The sequence below is a fragment of the Carcharodon carcharias genome, chromosome 18 (genome assembly GCF_017639515.1).
Source record: "Carcharodon carcharias isolate sCarCar2 chromosome 18, sCarCar2.pri, whole genome shotgun sequence".
In the NCBI taxonomy this organism is placed as follows: domain Eukaryota; kingdom Metazoa; phylum Chordata; class Chondrichthyes; order Lamniformes; family Lamnidae; genus Carcharodon; species Carcharodon carcharias.
This window is the reverse complement of record NC_054484.1, coordinates 73,631,141-73,649,729: the sequence shown is the minus strand read 5'-3', so window position 1 is coordinate 73,649,729 and position 18,589 is coordinate 73,631,141. Positions and strand designations below refer to the sequence as shown.

At 43.3% G+C, this 18,589-nt stretch overlaps 1 protein-coding gene across 1 annotated transcript in view; it reads right to left on the bottom strand.

Annotated features, from left to right (window-relative positions):
* Positions 1 to 8,002: 8,002 nt before the first annotated feature.
* f5 (coagulation factor V) overlaps positions 8,003 to 18,589 on the bottom strand; it is a 110,939-nt gene continuing 100,352 nt past the window's right edge. The window contains exons 23-25 of the mRNA XM_041210901.1: positions 10,755 to 10,903; positions 9,359 to 9,541; positions 8,003 to 8,149 (exon numbers count right to left, since the gene is read on the bottom strand). Coding sequence (XP_041066835.1) covers positions 8,003 to 8,149; positions 9,359 to 9,541; positions 10,755 to 10,903 — 479 coding nt within the window. The remainder of the gene's footprint in view (positions 8,150 to 9,358; positions 9,542 to 10,754; positions 10,904 to 18,589) is intronic.

The window sequence follows — 18,589 nt, the reverse complement described above, 5'->3', positions numbered from 1 at the left end:
ACAAATAAGAGTGAACACTATGCAACATTAAGAGCCTGATACACTGTCACTGAGATATGTTATGATTATGAGATTTATAAGACTGCTGTTTTGGGACTGTTTTCAATTTACAGTAAAATGACCTGTGCCAATAAATCCTCTACGCTTTTCAACAGCTGCAAAGGTTTTTAGTTAAAGATTACAACAGTGACCATATGTCAAAAGTACTTAATTAGTTGTAAATCCTCGGGGCACCTTGAGGCTGTATCCTCATAGCTTCCCCCTCCCACCACCAAACCCATTCAATTAAAAACAAGCTTATAAAGCATAAAGCTTCTTAAATTCTGAAACACATTATGAATGTTCCACTTGCTTTATGGCTAATGCTCCAGCATTAGGGTGATTTATTCATTACTGAATGATTTTCAAGAATACTAAACAACTCAGGATTTTTTTTTAATGTACATTTCAAAAATCAATGCAGCAAATTGTGAATTCCTCTGGATGCCATTGGCTAATGTGGGTTTTAACATCTTCTAAAATTAGAGTGACAGTACATCCCCATTTTCCGGAGACAGTCCCCAGACTGAGGTTCCAGGGTCACATGCAATTTTCTTGTGAAGTTCTATTGAAGAGAGAGCAGCCCTGGAGCCAAAATGTATGAGTAATGGGGGCTGCTGGCAGCTGGATGAATGAGTGGATGTGGGAGTCATGCTGGGTGGATGTCCTGGGAACCAGATTAGGTGTGTTCCACTGTCTCAGATGCTGGGGGTGAATGTCAGGCTGTGTCTCCCCAGATTTGGTTTAGAAAATATGGTCACACTATCCAACAACTTATATTAGACATTATTATATTAACTATAAAGAAGTTTTTGCAGCCTCGGGGTGCCCCAAAGATTTACAACCAATTAGGTACTTTTGAATGTGGTCACTGTTGTAATATTTAATTAAAAATCTTTGCAGCTGTTGGCACAATACATTTCAAAGGGATTTCATTGAATCATTTCAGCATTTGTCATTGTTGTCAGTGTGATTGCTCCATTGACAGACTAATTGTGAGATCTAACAGAGGGCGCTGGTGAGAACGACTGAAGCATTCTGGGAGAAGTCATCGCAGCCATCGCGACTCAGGAGGGAATTGAGGAGGACCCACTGTCAAAGAACGGAATAGCCCTAAACATTACATTGCTGTAGTGTTTCCATCCCTCCCTCCTCCTCAATCCTAAAAAAGAGAGAGAGGAAGAGGCAGTGCCTTCAGGAGTGCACCAGACCTGCAAGGGACAGTCTTCTGAAAGTGACTTTTAAAGAAAAAGCAGCTGATTGGTGAGTAAATCCTGGGAACAGTCTCAGAGGGAGGAGCACCGGAGCAGTGAGTATAAATCTAGCTTACCTTGGGGATTCGCGGCCTTGTCTCCAGGGAGCAGACTGGAGGGAGGAGCACCGGAGCGGTGACCTCGGGGCACAGAGTAACTGAAGCCAAAACTGAAAAAGTGACATCACAGAAAAGCTGTGACCTGATTGGTTGGTAGGAAATCTGTACCAAATTTGAAAAAAAAACACTGCAAAGCGAATTAATGAATTAATTACCTAAGTAGAGATGGCTGGGCAAGCGATGTGTTGTAGCTGTATGATGTGGGAGCTGGCAGACCCCATTGCGAGCCACAGTGACCACATCTGCAGCAAGTGTTTGTTGCTGGAGAAACTCTAGCTCAGAATTGATGAGCTGGAGTCCGAGTTCCGGATGCTGCAGCATACCCGGGAGGGGGAGAGTTACCTGGGCGCTTTGCTTCAGGAGGCGGTCACACCCGGTAGATTAAGTACTTCAAGTTCGGTCAGTGGTCAGGGTCAGAAGGGTGTGACTGCAAGTGAGGCAGGTAGAGGGATCTTGACCTTGTCCAACAGGTACGAGGTACTTGCTCCCTGTGTGGATGAGGAATAGGGCTGTAGGGAGGATGAGCCAGCTGACCATGGCACCATGGCATAGAAGGCCATTCAAGAGGGGGGAGCAAAAAGACATGTAGTTGTAGGGTGATTCTATAATTAGGGGAATTGATAGCATCTTTGGTAAGCAGGATCGAGAGTCCCGCATGGTATGTTACCTGCCCGGTGCCAGGGTGAGGGACATCTCTGACCGGCTTGAAAGGATATTGGAGAGGGAGGGGGAGGATCCAGTTGTTGTGGTCCGCGTCGGACAAATAACATAGGTAAGACTAGGAAAGAGGACCTGTTTGGGGATTATCAGGAACTAGGAACTAAATTAAAGAACAGGTCCTCAAGTGTTATAATCTCCGGATTACCACCCGAGCCACGTGCAAATTGGCATAGGGACGCGAGAATAAGGGAAGTAAACACATGGCTAAAGGAGTGGTGTGGGAAAGAGGGGTTCCATTTCGTGGGGCACTGGCATCAGTATTGGAACAGAAGGGATCTGTACCATTGAGACGGTCTCCACCTGAACCGATCTGGGACCAATGTTCTAGCGAAAAGGGTAAATAGGGTGGTCAACAGGACTTTAGAAAGTGGCGGGGGGGGGGGTGGGGGGGAGGGAAGGGTAAAACTCCAAGAAGTATGACTAATGGGAAACAAAGCAGCAGGTTAGTGTGTTGGGGGGGTGGATTCAACTTCATGGAAAATTATGAAAAAACTGAAAAGAAAGGAGAGCCCAGGAGACGCTATTAAAGTCTCCAGAACACAAAATAGGACAGATGTTTAAAAAGTGCTAGGAATCTAACTTCAAGCACATCAGATAAAAGGACAACAATGAGAAAGGAGACGGGAAATACAGGACTGAAGATGTATCTGAATGCACACAGTATACAAAATAAGGTAAATGAGCTTGTGGCGCAGTTTGAAATTGGCAGGTATGATATGGTGGGCATCACGGAGATATGGCTGCAAGGGGACTGGGAGCTAAATATCCAGGGAGATACATCCTATTGAAAAGATGGCAGGTTGGCAGAGGGGGTAGGGTTGCTTTGTTAGTAAGAAATGAAATTAAATTGATAGCAAGAAATAACATAGGGTCAGATGATGTAGAAGCTGTGTGGGTAGAGTTGAGGAACCGCAAAGGTGAAAAAACTATAATGGGAGGCCTCCGAACAGTAGTCAGGATGTGGGGCACAAGATACACCAGGAGATAGAAAAGGCGTGTAAGAAAGGCAAGGTTACAGTGATCATGGGGGATTTCAATATGTAGGTAGACTGGGAAAATCAGGTTGGTAGTGGATCCCAAGAAAAGGAATTTGTAGAATGTCTACAAGATGGCTTTTTGGAGCAGCTTGTGATGGAGCCCACTAGGGAACAGGCAATTCTAGATTTAGTGATGTGTAATGAGGCAGATTTCATAAGGGAGCTTAAGGTGAAGGAACCCTTAGGAGGAAGTGACCATAATATGATAGAATTTACCCTGCAATTTGAGAGGAAAAAGCTGGAATCAGATGTAACGGTATTACAGTTGAATAAAGACAACTACAGAGGCATGAGGGAGGAGCTAGCCAGAATTGACCGGGAGATGAGCCTAGCAGGAAAGACAGTGGAACAGCAATGGCAGGAGTTTCTGGGAGTAATTTGGGAGACACAGCAAAAATTCATCCCTAGGAAGAAGCATACTAAAGGGAGGACGAACCAATCATGGCTGACAAGGGAAGTCAGGGACAGCATAAAAGCTAAAGAAAAAGCATATATTGCGGCGAAGAGCAGTGGGAAACCAGGGGATTGGGAAGCCCACAAAGACCAACAGAGGACAACTAAAAAAGAAATAAGGAGGGAGAAGATTAAATATGAGGGTAAACTAGCCAGTAATATAAAAGAAGATTGCAAGAGTTTTTTAGATATATAAAGAATAAGAGAGAGGCAAAAGTGGACATTGGGCTGCTGGAAAATGACACTGGAGAAGTAGTAGTGGGGAACAAAGAAATGGCAAAGGAACTGAATAGGTACTTTGCGTCAGTCTTCACGGTGGAAGACACGAGTAACATCCCCAAAGTTCAAGAGAGTCAGGGGGCAGAGGTGAGTATGGTGGCCATTACCAAGGAGAAGGTGCTAGGAAAACTGAAAGGTCTGAAGGTGGATAAATCACCTGGACCAGATGGATTACACCCCAGAGTTCTGAAAGAGATAGCTGAAGAGATAGTGGAGGCGTTAGTGGTGATCTTTCAGGAATCACTGGAGTCAGGGAAGGTCCCAGAGGACTGGAAAATCGCTAATATGACCCCCCCTGTTTAAGAAGGGAGTGAGGCAAAAGACGGGAAATTACAGGCCGATTATCCTGACCTTGGTCGTTGGTAAGATTTTAGAGTCCATTATTAAGGATGACAGTTCAGAATACTTGGAAGTGCATGGTAAAATAGGACAAAGTCAGCATGGTTTCATCAAGGGGAGGTCATGCCTGACAAATCTGTTAGAATTCTTTGAGGAGGTAACAAGTAGGTTAGACAAAGGAGAGCCAATGGATGTTATCTACTTGGACTTCCAGAAGGCCTTTGACAAGTTGCTGCACAGGAGTTTGCTCAGTAAGATAAGAGCCCATGGTGTTAGAGGCAAGGTACTAGCATAGATAGAAGATTGGCTGTCTGGCAGAAGGCAGAGAGTGGGGATAAGGGGGTCCTTCTCAGGATGGCGGCCGGTGACTAGTGGAGTTCCACGGATCAGTGTTGGGACCACAACTTTTCACTTTATACATTAATGATCTAGATGAAGGAACTGAGGGCATCCTGGCTAAGTTTGCAGAGGGTGGAGGGACAGGTAATATTGAGGAGGCGGGGAGGCTGCAGAAGGATTTGGATAGGTTAGGAGAATGGGCAAAGAAGTGGCAGATGGAATACAACGTGGGGAAGTGTGAGGTCATGCACTTTGATCGGAAGAATAGAGGCATAGACTATTTTCTAAATGGGGCGAGAATTCAGAAATCTGGAGTGCAAAGGGACTTGGGAGTCCTAGTCTAGGATTCTCTGAAGGTTAACTTGCAGGGTGACGCGGTAGTTAGGAAGGCAAATGCAATGTTGGCATTTACTTTGAGAGAACTAGAATATAAAAGCAGGGATGTGCTGCTGAGGCATAATAAGGCTCTGGTCAGACTACATTTAGAATATTGTGAGCAATTTTGGGCCCCGTATCTCAGGAAGGATGTGCTGGCCCTGGAAAGGGTCCAGAGGAGGTTCACGAGAATGATCCCAGGAATGAAAGGCTTAACATATGAGGAACGTTTGAGGACTCTGGGTCTATACTCAATGGAGTTTAGAAGGATGAGGGTGGATCTGCTTGAAACATACAGAATACTGAAAGGCTTGAATAGAGTGGACGTAGGGAAGATGTTTCCATTAGTAGGAGAGACTAGGACCCGAGGGCATAGCCTCAGACCTTTTAGAACAGAGATGAGGAGAAACTTCTTTAGCCAGAGAGTGGTGAATCTGTGGAATTCATTGCCACAGAAGGCTGTGGAGGCCAGGTCATTGAGTTTATTTAAGAACGAGATAGATAGGTTCTTGACTGCTAAGGGGATCAAAGGTTACGGGGAGAAGGCAGGAGCATGAGGTTGAGAAACTTATCAGCCATGATTGAATGGCGGAGCAGACCCGATGGCCTAATTTCTGCTCCTATGTCTTATGGTCTTATACCTTCCTTGTTTTCATTTTCACAACTATTTCCTGAGCTTTAGATAAATAAACTTACATTTTTACATCACATTATAATTACATGTGGAAAAGGATGTTTAAAATCATGGAATCATATGATGGTTACAGCTCACAAGGAGGCCATTTGACCTGTCATGTCTGTGCCATCTCTGCAAGAGCAACTCACCTAATGTCTCTCCACTGCCTTTCCCCCAAGGTCCTGCAATTTTTTTCTCTTCAAATACTGATCCAATTATCTTTTGAAAGCCACAAGTGAATCTTTTGAAAGCCACCAGATCCTAACTTACAAAAAAAGTTTTTTCTCATACTGTGTTGCTTCTTTTGCTAATCACCTTAAATCAGCATCCTCTGGTTTTGAATCCTTCCACCGGTGGGAACAGTTTCTCCCTATCTACTCTGTCCAGTCCTCACATGATTTTGAACAGCTCTATCACATCTTCTTGCAACTTCAGCTTCTCTGAAATGTGCCCCACCTTTAATGTGAGCTACTAGTCTCATACCCTCTCTTTGCTTCTCTTTTTTTTTTCATTTCCCCTCTGAGTCTTCTATATAGAGCCAGATTTTCAACTATATTATCCACCTGACAACGGCCATACTTTCCACTTCATTTTACATTGCACCTCTTTCATCATTGAGGGAGCTCTGGATTTGTTTGCCCGACCTGTCCCCCTATTGGAATAATAAAAAGAAATGTAGTGTATATGAGCCACATATCTTCACAATGCATTCCAATTCTTGACTAATATAAGAAAAAAGGCTTGCAGTTATATAGAAATTTTCACAGCCTCAGGATTCCCTGAAGATTTACAACCAATTAAGTACTTTTGACATGTGGTCACTGTTGTAATCGTTAACTAAAAACCTTTGCAGCTGTTGAAAAACAGAGGAGTTGTTGGCACGATACATTTCAAAGGGATTTCATTGAATCATATCAGCATTCGTTATTGATGTCAGTGTGATTTCTCCATTGACAGACTAATTGTGAGACACCTTTCATATTTTTCATTTTCACAAATATTTCCTGAGATTTAGACAAGCAGAGGTGTTGCAGATTGAGGAAGAAGTCTGATTCTGTATTATGAGACACTTCATTGATAACTTTATTTGCAGTTTGTTTCTCACCTCGTTCCCAAGATGTTACTGAATATTGTTTTAAGGAAAGAAACTGGCCCCTCAAAACTTAACTTATACAGGGACAATGCAAGAAGATTTTATACAAGGTGCTAGGAATGATCATTGAGAGAGCAATATATCTCCAGTTGCATTGAAGATGCATAGCATGGTTTCAGGAGCATTGTTAATGTTTCACTAACTTGATCAGTAATTTCCTCAATAAGCTCTCTGGAACTTCTCTGGATTTTATGGAATTGAATTTCTAGGTTTTGATAAAGTTTAAACAAAGGCAATTAGGAAAAAACAGATTTTATTGCATTTGGGAAAATAGTTGAATGGGTTGAAAGTAGGTTGAAATCGTAGAAATAGGGAGCAGTTAGTAACAACAGGGATATATGAGGCCACAGGCATGATTGGATCTTGCCACAGCTTTGGGCCCTGTTACTTTAGAGGACAGTCATGTTATTATTACAGGCTCAGAGTCTTGCCTTAGATTCTGTCAGATATAGCAATGATAGTCACTTCTATTAATAGTCAGATTTTTACATTTAGATCATGCCCATGCTAAATATACAATAGCATAGCACGGAGTGTAACAATAGTGTCCTCTTCTGATCATAACTAGATTTAGTGCCTTTCACATGTTCTTCACTCTTCTTGAAGGTAAATACTCGGTGAGGTGAGGACAGATATGAATTATTAAACCTCTTTATTTCATAACAAACATTTATAATCAGACTCACTTAATTCAGTTAATATTATTTGTCCTTTTTAAACAATACAAAAGTAATCAACACGTTATATTCCCCACCCTTGCTGAGATAATTTGTTGACTTATACCCCTGTTTGTCCCCCTTTTCTTCTCTCTGGCCTCGTTCTTTTTTCCCTGACTACGTCCCCTCTTCCCTTCACTCTTAACTCACCACTAATATAGGTAAACTCCACACAATAGTTGGAACAATATCTGTTTTTTAAGATATCTAAAGTAACATACATTTTACAGAACTTTGTTGGAAAAAAACTGACAAAACCAACAGACTATGCAATAAATGATTTAGATCCAACTAACCAACCTGATACTGAATTATATTTTGACATTTTATAAATTAGTTGTAACCAAAATATCTAGTAATTAAAATAATGTTTTGTCACACCAGATTTTTTTTCATTCTCTTTGTGTATTTTGAGTCCTTCTTAAAAAGGCATCATTTTAGTTAGAAAAGCTTTTTTTTTACAAAAGGTTCTACTTTCTCCTGTGAATGCCCTTGAAAATATCTTCATTCAGAATCACATCCCATGAATTCTAGTCGAAGTGCAATGTAATTGTACCAACTTTTTGGAATAATCCGGATATATTTGGCAAAAATAGGTGGATTGACGTGGCCTTTTTTGTGTTGATAATAATTGGTGTTTCCTATGAATATCTGTGAATTAAAGATAATATAAATTAAAAATTAAGTTTTAGTGAAGTATTTGTACACATAAGTAGGCAGGATTAACATCCCCTGTACACGAGGCCTTGCTTTATCTTCCCAAATCAAAATTCCTACTAATAATTTAACTATAAATGAGTTATCTATTTCTTTGGTAAAATATTGAAAATTATTACTAATAGAGTTTATTCATTGTAAATTGATATAACTTAAATACAATACTTTTTCCTTTGAATATGTTTTTTCAAACTAAATTATGCTGATTGCCATGGAAGAAATGAATATGTTATGATTTATTAGAGGGAAAAATAATATTAAAGCATAATGAACCAAGAGGTTAGGCTTTTTAATAAACAAATTAATTTCTATGTGACAAAAATAATTCTGGTCATATATAAAATAAGAAAAAATGTTTTATTTCTTTTTTGAAGATACACTAGGATTAAAAAATTCACCAACATACTGTAATTGGTCTGTGTTGCAGTTTTACTGAAGACTATTTTTATAAGAACTCATTGACAATTTTGCATTAGGGATCACTGTACCCCCACTTTCAAATTAAAAAGGAAAGAAAGCAGGTTAAGAGAGTGCTTATTATTTAATCTGATGGGATAGCAATCCTGAGAAATTGAGAATTATGGGAAGATGAAAGTAATTTATTCACCCCATTGCTTAGTTGTGTTCAAGACAGTATGAACTATTTTTATTGCTATTTTCCCTTGGCAATAACTCAGCAAAAAAAATCCTCCTTTTCTATGGAATTTTTAATTCATTAATGGGACATGAGTGTTGCTGGGAAAGTCCGCATTAATCACCAATTGCTGTTGAAAAGGTGGTGGTGAACTGCCTTCTTGAACCACTGCATGCATGTGGGTTAGATACTATAATGCTGAAGGTACTAATTCACCCTCATATATTTTCACAGACACAGACTGGCAGCTCTCCAGCACTGTGTTCAAACAGCCATTGTCACTTGAGAGCCTGTGCAGCCTATTTAATCATAAGTAATGTTACAGCTGAACTTGACTTATTTATCACCAAAGGCAGAAGTGCATTTTGTGCTATATGTGATACACCCTTGCATAAAAATAATTTTTTGCACTCCATGTGGATAAATGCTTCTAATGCTACACCATCACTGACAAAGCAGACATTAAATTCTTGTCCTTTCCTCACAACCTTCAACAAATTTGCTCCTACCTTTTCATCCACATCTGGCTGATTGGTATATGGTAGCCATATTTTTCCATCATTGCTAAAATGCACAGCATAGGTTTGCACAAACATTGTGGTGGTAAGGGACTTGGCCCCTTGTGTAATAATGCCAGTTATCTTCTTTTTCTCCAGAAAGTTAACCTGAAGCCACTGATCTGTGTGTTGTTCCTGATTCAAAAATAAGATTTTTAGGGATGGTTTAATATTACATAATACTATAATTTAAGTAGTTGTTTTATACTTTATACTAAAATTTTGTGTGTTATCGATATCATGCCCTTGAGTTCAACTCTCTCCTGTATCAATTTTCCTTCCATCCCACTCAAATGAAGTTGTGCCATCCAAGTGATGAAAATGTTTGAACTGACAAACAATACCTTATCAGTGTTTTATGCATCAGTGGGGTTAAGACTGATTACTGTGTCACAGTACCAAGGATGGCTTGGAAAGATACGTTGTGTAAAAGATTTATACTGTGGTGACCTTCACAAATGCATTGCACTGCAAAATTTGACTATGTGGTGCCCTTTTTGGATCTGGGAAACAAGCAAAAGATACATCAATTTTCACGTCATGGGGAGAAACCTGTAGAAGGGAAAGAAAGCGTTGGTGATCTCTTTTTCTGCTGTGAGCCTGAGGGATAGTTACTATTAGAGCTCAGTGGACCCATAATACAAAACATCTCCAACTCATCATAAACAATAAGACAGATGACCCACTGTAGTGATGACTCATAAAATATTTACTGATTCTCAGCATTAAACTTGAATATTACATGCTAATATTTATTACTGAATATTATACAATTCTAAAGCTGAGCCCTAATTATTACCAAAATGTGAGTATCAGCTGGGGCTCAGTAGGTAGTACTCCTGCCTTTGAGTCAGAAGGTTACGGGTTCAAGTCCCACTCCAGGACTTGAGCATAAAAATCAGCTTGAGTATTGCTGAAAAAATTGACATTCCGGTGTATCACTGAAGGAGTGCTGCATTGTTCTGTTAGGATACTAAACTCAGACACTGTCTGTCCTTTCAGGTGGGTGGCAAAGATCCCATGGCACCATTTCAAAGGAGAACAGGGGAGCTATACCTGATGTCCTGGCCAATATTTATCCCTCAATCAATGTCACAAAAAATATTATTTGATTATCACACTGTTGTTTGGAGCTTGATTTGTGTAAATTGGCTCCCACATTTGCTATGTTACAACAGTGACTCTACTTCTTTGGCTGTAAAGTGCTTTGAGATATCTGATGGTCGTGAAAGGCACGATATAAATGCAAATTTTTAGTTAACGTATTAATTCAGTGAGATTATGTTAATAATAATTATTCACTTAGTCATCAGGCAATTAGACAATTTGAGCTCTTATTCCTGCATACATTTGATTTCCATGCATTAATTCTGCCTTCCTGATCCAGACGTGCAAGTGATGGTTTCCAAGAACCCCACCACGAACTCAGGAAGGATGACGCAGTTATCTGATCATCTGCAATAGTTCCATTCTCCATTCCCAGCGGCTGTGAACAGACTGAAAAACAGCAAGGAGTTGTGTGTGTATGTGTAAATAAATAAAACCAAAACTCTGCAATCTTTCCTTTCACTAATTTTATCAAAAATATACATTACACTACTTTATAGTTAGTAAAGAGATGAAACTATTGCCCTATATTCTCCCCTCCCATGCACTAGTGTGCATTGTTTGAGGCTGAAAGACAACTGTCACCCTGATTTTTTGGAGGCATATCTTATTTGACTAACAAGGAAGGATGCATTGGAGGCAGTTCAGAGGTGGTTCACTAGATTGATTCCAAAGATGAGGGGCTTATCTTATGAGGAGTGATTGAGCAGTTTAGGCCTATACTTGCTCGAGTTTAGAAGGATGAGAGGAGATCTATTTAAGGTATATAAGATACTAAAGGGGATAGACAAAGTAGACGTGGAGTGGATGTTTCCCCTTGTGCGGCATTCTAGAATGAGAGGCCATAGTTTTAGGCTAAGGGGTGGTAGATTTAAATCAGAGATGAGGAGGAATTACTTTTCTCAAAGCATCGTGAATCTGTGGAATTCACTACCTCAGAGTGCAGTGGATGCCGGGACGCTGAATAAATTTGAGGAGATAGACAGATTTTTAGTTAGTAACGGGTTGAAAGATTATGTGGAGAGGGTGGGAAATTGGAGTTGAGGCTGAAATTAAATCAGCCATGATTGTATTGAATGGTGGGGCAGCCTTGAGGGGCTGAATTGCCTACTCCTGCTCCTAGTTCTTATGTTCTTTGATGAGAAGGTGCTTGATTAAGTACCACATAATAAATTAGCTAAGTGACTGCATGGATTCAAAATTGGTTATTAAATAGAAAGCAGATTGTGGTGGTGAATGGTTGTTTTTCAGACTAGAGGGAAGTATAGAGTGGTAGTCCCCAGTGGTCATTATTACCATCATTGCCCTTTCTTTTATTTACGACCTTAATTTGGGAAAACAGGGCATAATTTCAAAGTTTGCAGATGACATGAAACTCACAAATGGATTAAACAGTAAGAGAGGTAGTAGACTTCAGGAGGACATGGGTGGACGCATGGCAGATGAAGTTAGGCACGGAAGTGTGCAGTGATGCATTTCTGTAGGAACAATGAGTTAAGGCAACAAAAACTAAAAGGTACATGGGGGTATGCAAATCTTAGAAGGTAGCAAGACAAGTTGAGAAGCCTGTTAACAAAGCATGCAGGGACCCTTGATTTTATAAACTGAGACGTAGGGGTGGATTTTAATGTGCTGGAGTGCAGGGGATTGGGAATTTGTGGGGCAGGGTTAAAACCAGGGAAATTGATTTTTTTTTTGGAAAAATATACTTTATTCATAAAATATCTAGAAGAACATACCAAACCATTTCAAAATCATCCTCACAAAGGTACAATCAGGTTCAACTTTTACAACATGTCTCACGGGGTGTATCAATACAATAAATGAATATTACAATCATTTGCAGACATTCATTTTGAGCTGTACAGCCTGAGGGGCTCTAAACAGTTCCAAGTCCCTCGGTACTCTGTGGCAGAAAGGTCTTAGACAGTGACCCTTTCCCATTGCGCCTTTGTGGCGGCTGCCCCAAGCTTTAGTGCTTCAGCACGTAGTCCTGGACTTTGGAATGTGCCAGTCTGCAACACTCGGTCGGGGATAACTCTTCACCCTGGAAGACCAACAAGTTTCGGGAAGACCAAAGAACGTCTTTCACTGAATTGATGATCTTCCAGCTGCAGTTGATGTTTGTCTTGGTGTGTGTCCCTGGGAACAGCCCGTAGAGCACAGAGTCCTGTGTCACAGGACTGCTCGGGATGAACTTCGACAGAAACCACTGCATCTCTCTCCCAGGCCTTCTTTGCAAAGGCACAATCCACAAGAAGGTGAACAATGGTCTTGTCCCCACCATAGCCACCTTGAGGGCAACATGCAGAGAGGGTGAGACTCTTGGCGTGTTGGAAGGATCTGATGGGGAGGGCCTTTCTCACCACCAGCCAAGCTACATCTTGGTGCTTGTTGGAAAGTTCTGGCAATGAGGCATTCTGCCAAATGACTTTGACAGTCTGCTCGGGGAACCATCCTACAGGATCGACCCTCTCCTTTTCCCGCAGGACTTCTAAGACATTACATGCCGACCACTGCCTAATGGACTTGTGGTCAAAGGTGTTTCTCTGCATAAATTTTTCCACGAGGGACAGGTGGTACAGCACGGTCCAACTATTTGGAGCGTTCTGTGACAGAGTGGCCAGACCCATCCTTCGCAACACTGGGGACAGGTAGAACCTCAGCATGTAGTGACACTTGGTGTTTGTGTACTGAGGGTCTACGCACCGCTTGATGCAGCCACACACAAAGGTGGCCATCAGTATGAGGGTGACGTTGGGCACGTTTTATCCCCCTTTATCTAGAGGCTTGTACATTGTGTCCCTGCGGACATGATCCATTTTTGACCTCCAGATAAAGTGAAAAATGGCTCGGGTGATCGCCACCACGCAGGAGTGTGGAATGGGCCAGATCTGCGCCACGTACAGCAACAGCGAGAGTGCCTCACACCTGATGACCAGGCTCTTACCCGCAATGGAGAGGGAACGTCGCTCCCACATGCCCAGTTTCCTTTTCACCATAGACACTCGCTCCTTCCAATTCCCAACACATGCCCTGGTCCCTCTGAACCATATCCCCAGCACCTTCAGGCCGTCAGCCCTGATGGTGAAGGGGACAAAGGATCGGTCAGCCCAGTTCCTGAAGAACATGGCCTCGCTCTTCCCACGATTTACCTTGGCTCCCGAGGCCAGTTTGAACTGGTCACAGATGTGGATCAGTCTGCGCACCAACAGCGGATCCGAGCAGAAGACGGCGACATCGTCCATGCACAGGGAGGCTTTGATCTGAGTGCCTCCACTGTCTGGGATCATCACTCCTCTTATGCCCGGATCCTTCCTGATGGACTCAGCAAAGGGTTCTATGCAACACATGAAAAGAACAGGCGAGAGAGGACAGCCCTGCCTGACTCCAGATTTAATAGGAAAGCTATCTGATTCCCACCCATTGATTGAGACTGCGCTACAGACGTTAGTGTAGAGCAGTTGGATCCAATTGTGAATTCCCTCCCCAAACCCCATTTTGGAGAGCACATCCACCATGTATGTGTGCAATATTCTGTCAAAGGCCTTCTCCTGATCCAGGCTGATGAAGCAGGTGTCCACCCCCCGCCCTATCCTGCACATAGGCAATCGTATCCCTGAGCAGTGCTAGGCTGTCAGAGATCTTCCTGCCCGGCACAGTGCAGATCTGGTCAGGGTGGTTCACCAATTCCAGAGCGGATTTGACCCAATTGGCGATGACCTTGGACAGAATCTTATAGTTCACATTCAACAGTGAAATGGGTCGCCAATTTCTAATTTCCTCCCTTTCGCCCTTGCGCTTGTAGATGAGGGTGATAATGCCTTTCCTCATGGATTCTGACATACTGCCGGCCAGGAGCATACTCTCGTACACTTCTAGCAGGTCTGGGCCGATCCAGTCCCACAGAGCTGAATACAACTCCACCGGCAAGCCGTCGCTTCTGGGAGTTTTACTCTTCTCGAAGGACTCAAGGGCCTTAATCAGTTCGTCAGGAGTTAGCGGATTGTCCAGGCTCTTCCGTGTACTGTCATCTAAGACCTCCGTGATAGAGGACAGGAAGGACTGGGAGGCCGTGCTGTCTGTGGGCTTCAAGTCATACAATCCGGCATAAAAGGATTTGCTGATCCTCAAAATGTCGGACTGTGATGACTTTACTGAGCCATCTTCTTCCTTCAGGCTGCTGATCACAGAGCTCTCTCTGTGTACCTTTTGGAAGAAGAAACGTGAGCATGTCTCATCCTGCTCCACAGAGTGGACTCTGGAACAGAAGATGATCTTGGAGGTCTCCGAGGCAAAGAGTGAGGCTTGCTGGCTCTTCACCTCTTGGAGTTCCTCCTTGACATCGACCCCCATCGACTGCAGCCGGAGCAGGTTCTGCATGTTTTTCTGGAGTCGAGACATTTCCCTCTGTTCCTTTCTAGCTTTCTGGGTGCCTTTGAGGATGAAAGACCTCTTGATGTTTTCCTTGATCGCTTCCCATCAGCGTGTCAGGGACTCAAAGAGGGGTTTCACAGTTCTCTAACCTTTGTAATCCCTCTTGAGCTCCTCAATGTTCTCTGGGGTCAGCAGTTGCACGTTTAGCTTCCATGCCCCTCTGCCCACCTTCTATTCTTTATCTAAGTGGCAGTCAACCAGTAGGAGGCAGTGGTTAGAGAAGAACACGTTAGTGGATCTGACTGCAAACGCTCGGGACACAAACTGGAATAGATGGACTCATCTGGCCGCGACCAGGTGTATCTACCCTGTGCTCCGTCTGCAGGGTTGCTGAAGACGTTGTGCAGATTGGCATCCTTTACTGTTTCCATCAGGGATCTGGACGTAGCGTCCAATGTGCTGTCGGCCCTGCCGGATTGTCCAGCCGCATCAATGATGCAGTTGAAGTCACCGCCCAGAACGACCGGCTTGGAGGTCGCCAGCAGCAGTGGGAGCTGCTGAAAAACCTCCAGCCGCTCAGCCCCTTGTGACGGGGCGTACACGTTAATTAACTGGAGTGGAGCATTCTTGTACATTACGTCTGCTACGAGGAGGCGCCCGCCCACCACCTCCTTAACCTGGGAGACAGTGAAGTTGCCTCCCCGCAGCAGAATACCAGGCCAGAGGAACGAGAGTCGTTTCCGCCCAACCAGATCGATGGCCCGTGGGATCACCATCGTGACCATTGCCTGTAGGAGCTGAGGTGCGGTATCGCACACTCCTGCAGAAAAAACAGGCACAGCAGGAAACTGACTCCAACCTGCCAATTTCTGCAGTTAACTGCAGCACGTTAGGCTGTGTGTGAGCAACTCCTTCTCAGGGACGGCAGGTTGTTAACGTCAATATGTTAATCATCCAATTACAGTAATATTGACATGGCTTTTGCAAGTTAACTGTGGGTCCACGGATTTTCCGGGCTTCCTGGAATTCACCAGTGACGGCATGATGAGAACACAGTGGCAATTGAGGGGGTTGAAGGTATAACAGGGCAATCTGCTAATAATTACGAAACTTCACAGGTGCTTTCTTGCCTGCTTGTGTGAAAAGCTTCATTCACAGTACTTGTGCTGAGAGGTTATTCTTTGTAGCTTTAGAAGTCATTATGTCTGTTCTCCACTTTGGAGCTCTGATCAATCAGATCAATATTACTGCCACTATGTTGCTTTACTTTGGACCTGAGCTGAGGACCAAGATGTCCAGCAGCATTCACAGCACTAGCAGGAACAGCACTAGCAGGAACAGCACTAGCAGGAACAGCAATGGCACCTGGCAACAATCCTCACAGACCTGTAGCTCTAGCGAGGGGATCAGCAAATAGGTGCAGCTCAGGAGGACTTACCCTACACACTGTATATAGTTAGAGGATAAGCTTCCGCGTCATGCTGGAACACCAGTGTCTCAGGCGGCTCAGGGTCTTGCATCAGGTTGTGGCAGGCAGCTGCAGCCTGTTAGAGCAAGACCCGCTGCCAACTGGCTGTGGTGGCCACACTTTATCAGTGCCTGTCAAAGTCATGACTTCCCTCAGCTTTGCTTCAGGATCCTTCCGAGAGTTTGCAATTGGGTGATGGATGGCTTGTCCGCTAGGGTAAGCAATTGTGTCAACTTTGCTGCTATTGATGCCAGTCAGAATGAATGGTTGGTCAGATTTGTGGCTCTGGCTACCTTCAGATAGGTCACTGACCATATGCATCTGGCAATTAAGGCACCCACAGATCACCCAGGAGTATTGATCAACACAAGTGCCTCCACTCCATCAATGCTACAGCTGGTGCGGAACCATAGAAAGATATTTATGCAGGTGTGCACAAGATTCATCAGCAACTGCCAACATGCTCATGTCCTGCAGCAGTCCACACTCGCTGATCTCTTCGCATCTAAACAGAGTTACCAGCTGGCTGCTTGGAAATAAGGGGCACCCATATAAAGTGTGCATTATTTTGTTCATTCATGGGATGTGGGCATTGCTGGCTAGGCCAGCATTTATTGCCCATCCCTAGTTACCCTTGAGAAGGTGGTAGTGAGCTGCCTTCTTGAACTGCTGCAGTCCACATGGTGTAGGTACACCCACAATGCTGTTAGGGAGTTCCAGGATTTTGACCCAGCAACAGTGAATGAATGGCGATATATTTCCAAGTCAGGATGGTGAGTGACTTGGTGGGGAACTTCCAGGTGGTCGTGTTTCCATCTACCTGCTGCCTTTGTCTTTCTAGATGGTAGTAGTTGTGGGTTTGGAAGGTGCTGTCTAAGGAGCCTTGGATGGTACACACTGCTGCTACTGGTGGTCGGTGGTGGAGGAAGTGGATGTTTGTGGAGGGGGTGCCAATCAAGCAGGCTGCTTTGCCCTGCATGGTGTCAAGCTTCCTGAGTGTTGTTGGAGCTGCACTCATCCAGGCAAGTGGAGAGTATTCCATCACATTCCTGACTTATGCCTTGTAGATGGTGGACAGGTTTTGGGGAGTCAGGAGGTGAGTTACTCACCACAGGATTTCTATTCTGACCTGCTCTTGTAGCCACAGGATTTATATGGCTAGTCCAGTTCAGCTTCTGGTTAATGGTAACCCCTAGGATGTTGATAGTGGGGGATTCAGTGATGGTAATGCCATTGAATGTCAAGGGGTGGTGGTTAGATTCTCTCTTGTTGGAGATGGTCATTGCCTGGCACTTGTGTAGTGTGAATGTTACTGGCACTTGTCAGCCCAAGCCTGGATATTGTCCAGGCCTTGCTGCAATTGGACATGGACTGCTTCAGTATCTGAGGCGTTGCGAATGGTGCTGAACATTGTGAATCATCAGCAAACATCCCCACTTCTCATAGAGTCATAAAGGTCTACAGCACAGAAAAAGGCCTTTTGGCCCATTAATTCTGCGCTGGTCAAATAAGTACCTAACTATTTTCCTAGTTTTGTGTCATCTTCCGACTTCGATACAAAACTGTATTCCTTCATCCAAGTCTTATATAATAGAGTGAAGGAAAAACTGAGGCCCCAGAAGAGATCACTTGGGAACACTACTTGTTACATCCCATAAATCAAAATGTTCCATTTAACCCTACTCTGCCTCTACCTCTCAACCAATTACCAGTCCATGTCACAAACTTAACACAAATTCTTTGTGCTTTCAATTTTGCTCATCCTGTGCAGAATTTTATAAAATACCTTTTAGAAGTCCATGTAGACAACATCCATAGACACTTCCTTATCCAATCCATCTTTTAGTAACCTGAAAACATGACCCACCCTTCACAAAACATGCAGACACTTTATCCCATAACTACTACCAGCAAAAGCAGATTGTTGTTAAATCATTGTGAGACTTCACTGCACAATTTGGCTCCCTTGTTTCCTTGCGTTGCAGCACTGATTACACATTCTTGGCTTGGTTTGAACGTGCATTTGGATATCCTGACGTTTTGGAAAGTGCTATATAATTTTATTTTCTGAAAGTACTTTAAGAACCATGAGACTGTAAATTCAAACTAGTTATTATTTACATATATTTAGGATAACCAATATTCTACTCACTGCTGCTCAGTTTGGATTCTGCTAGAATCACTTGGCACCAGTCCACATTGCAACCTTTATCCAAACATGGACAAAGAGC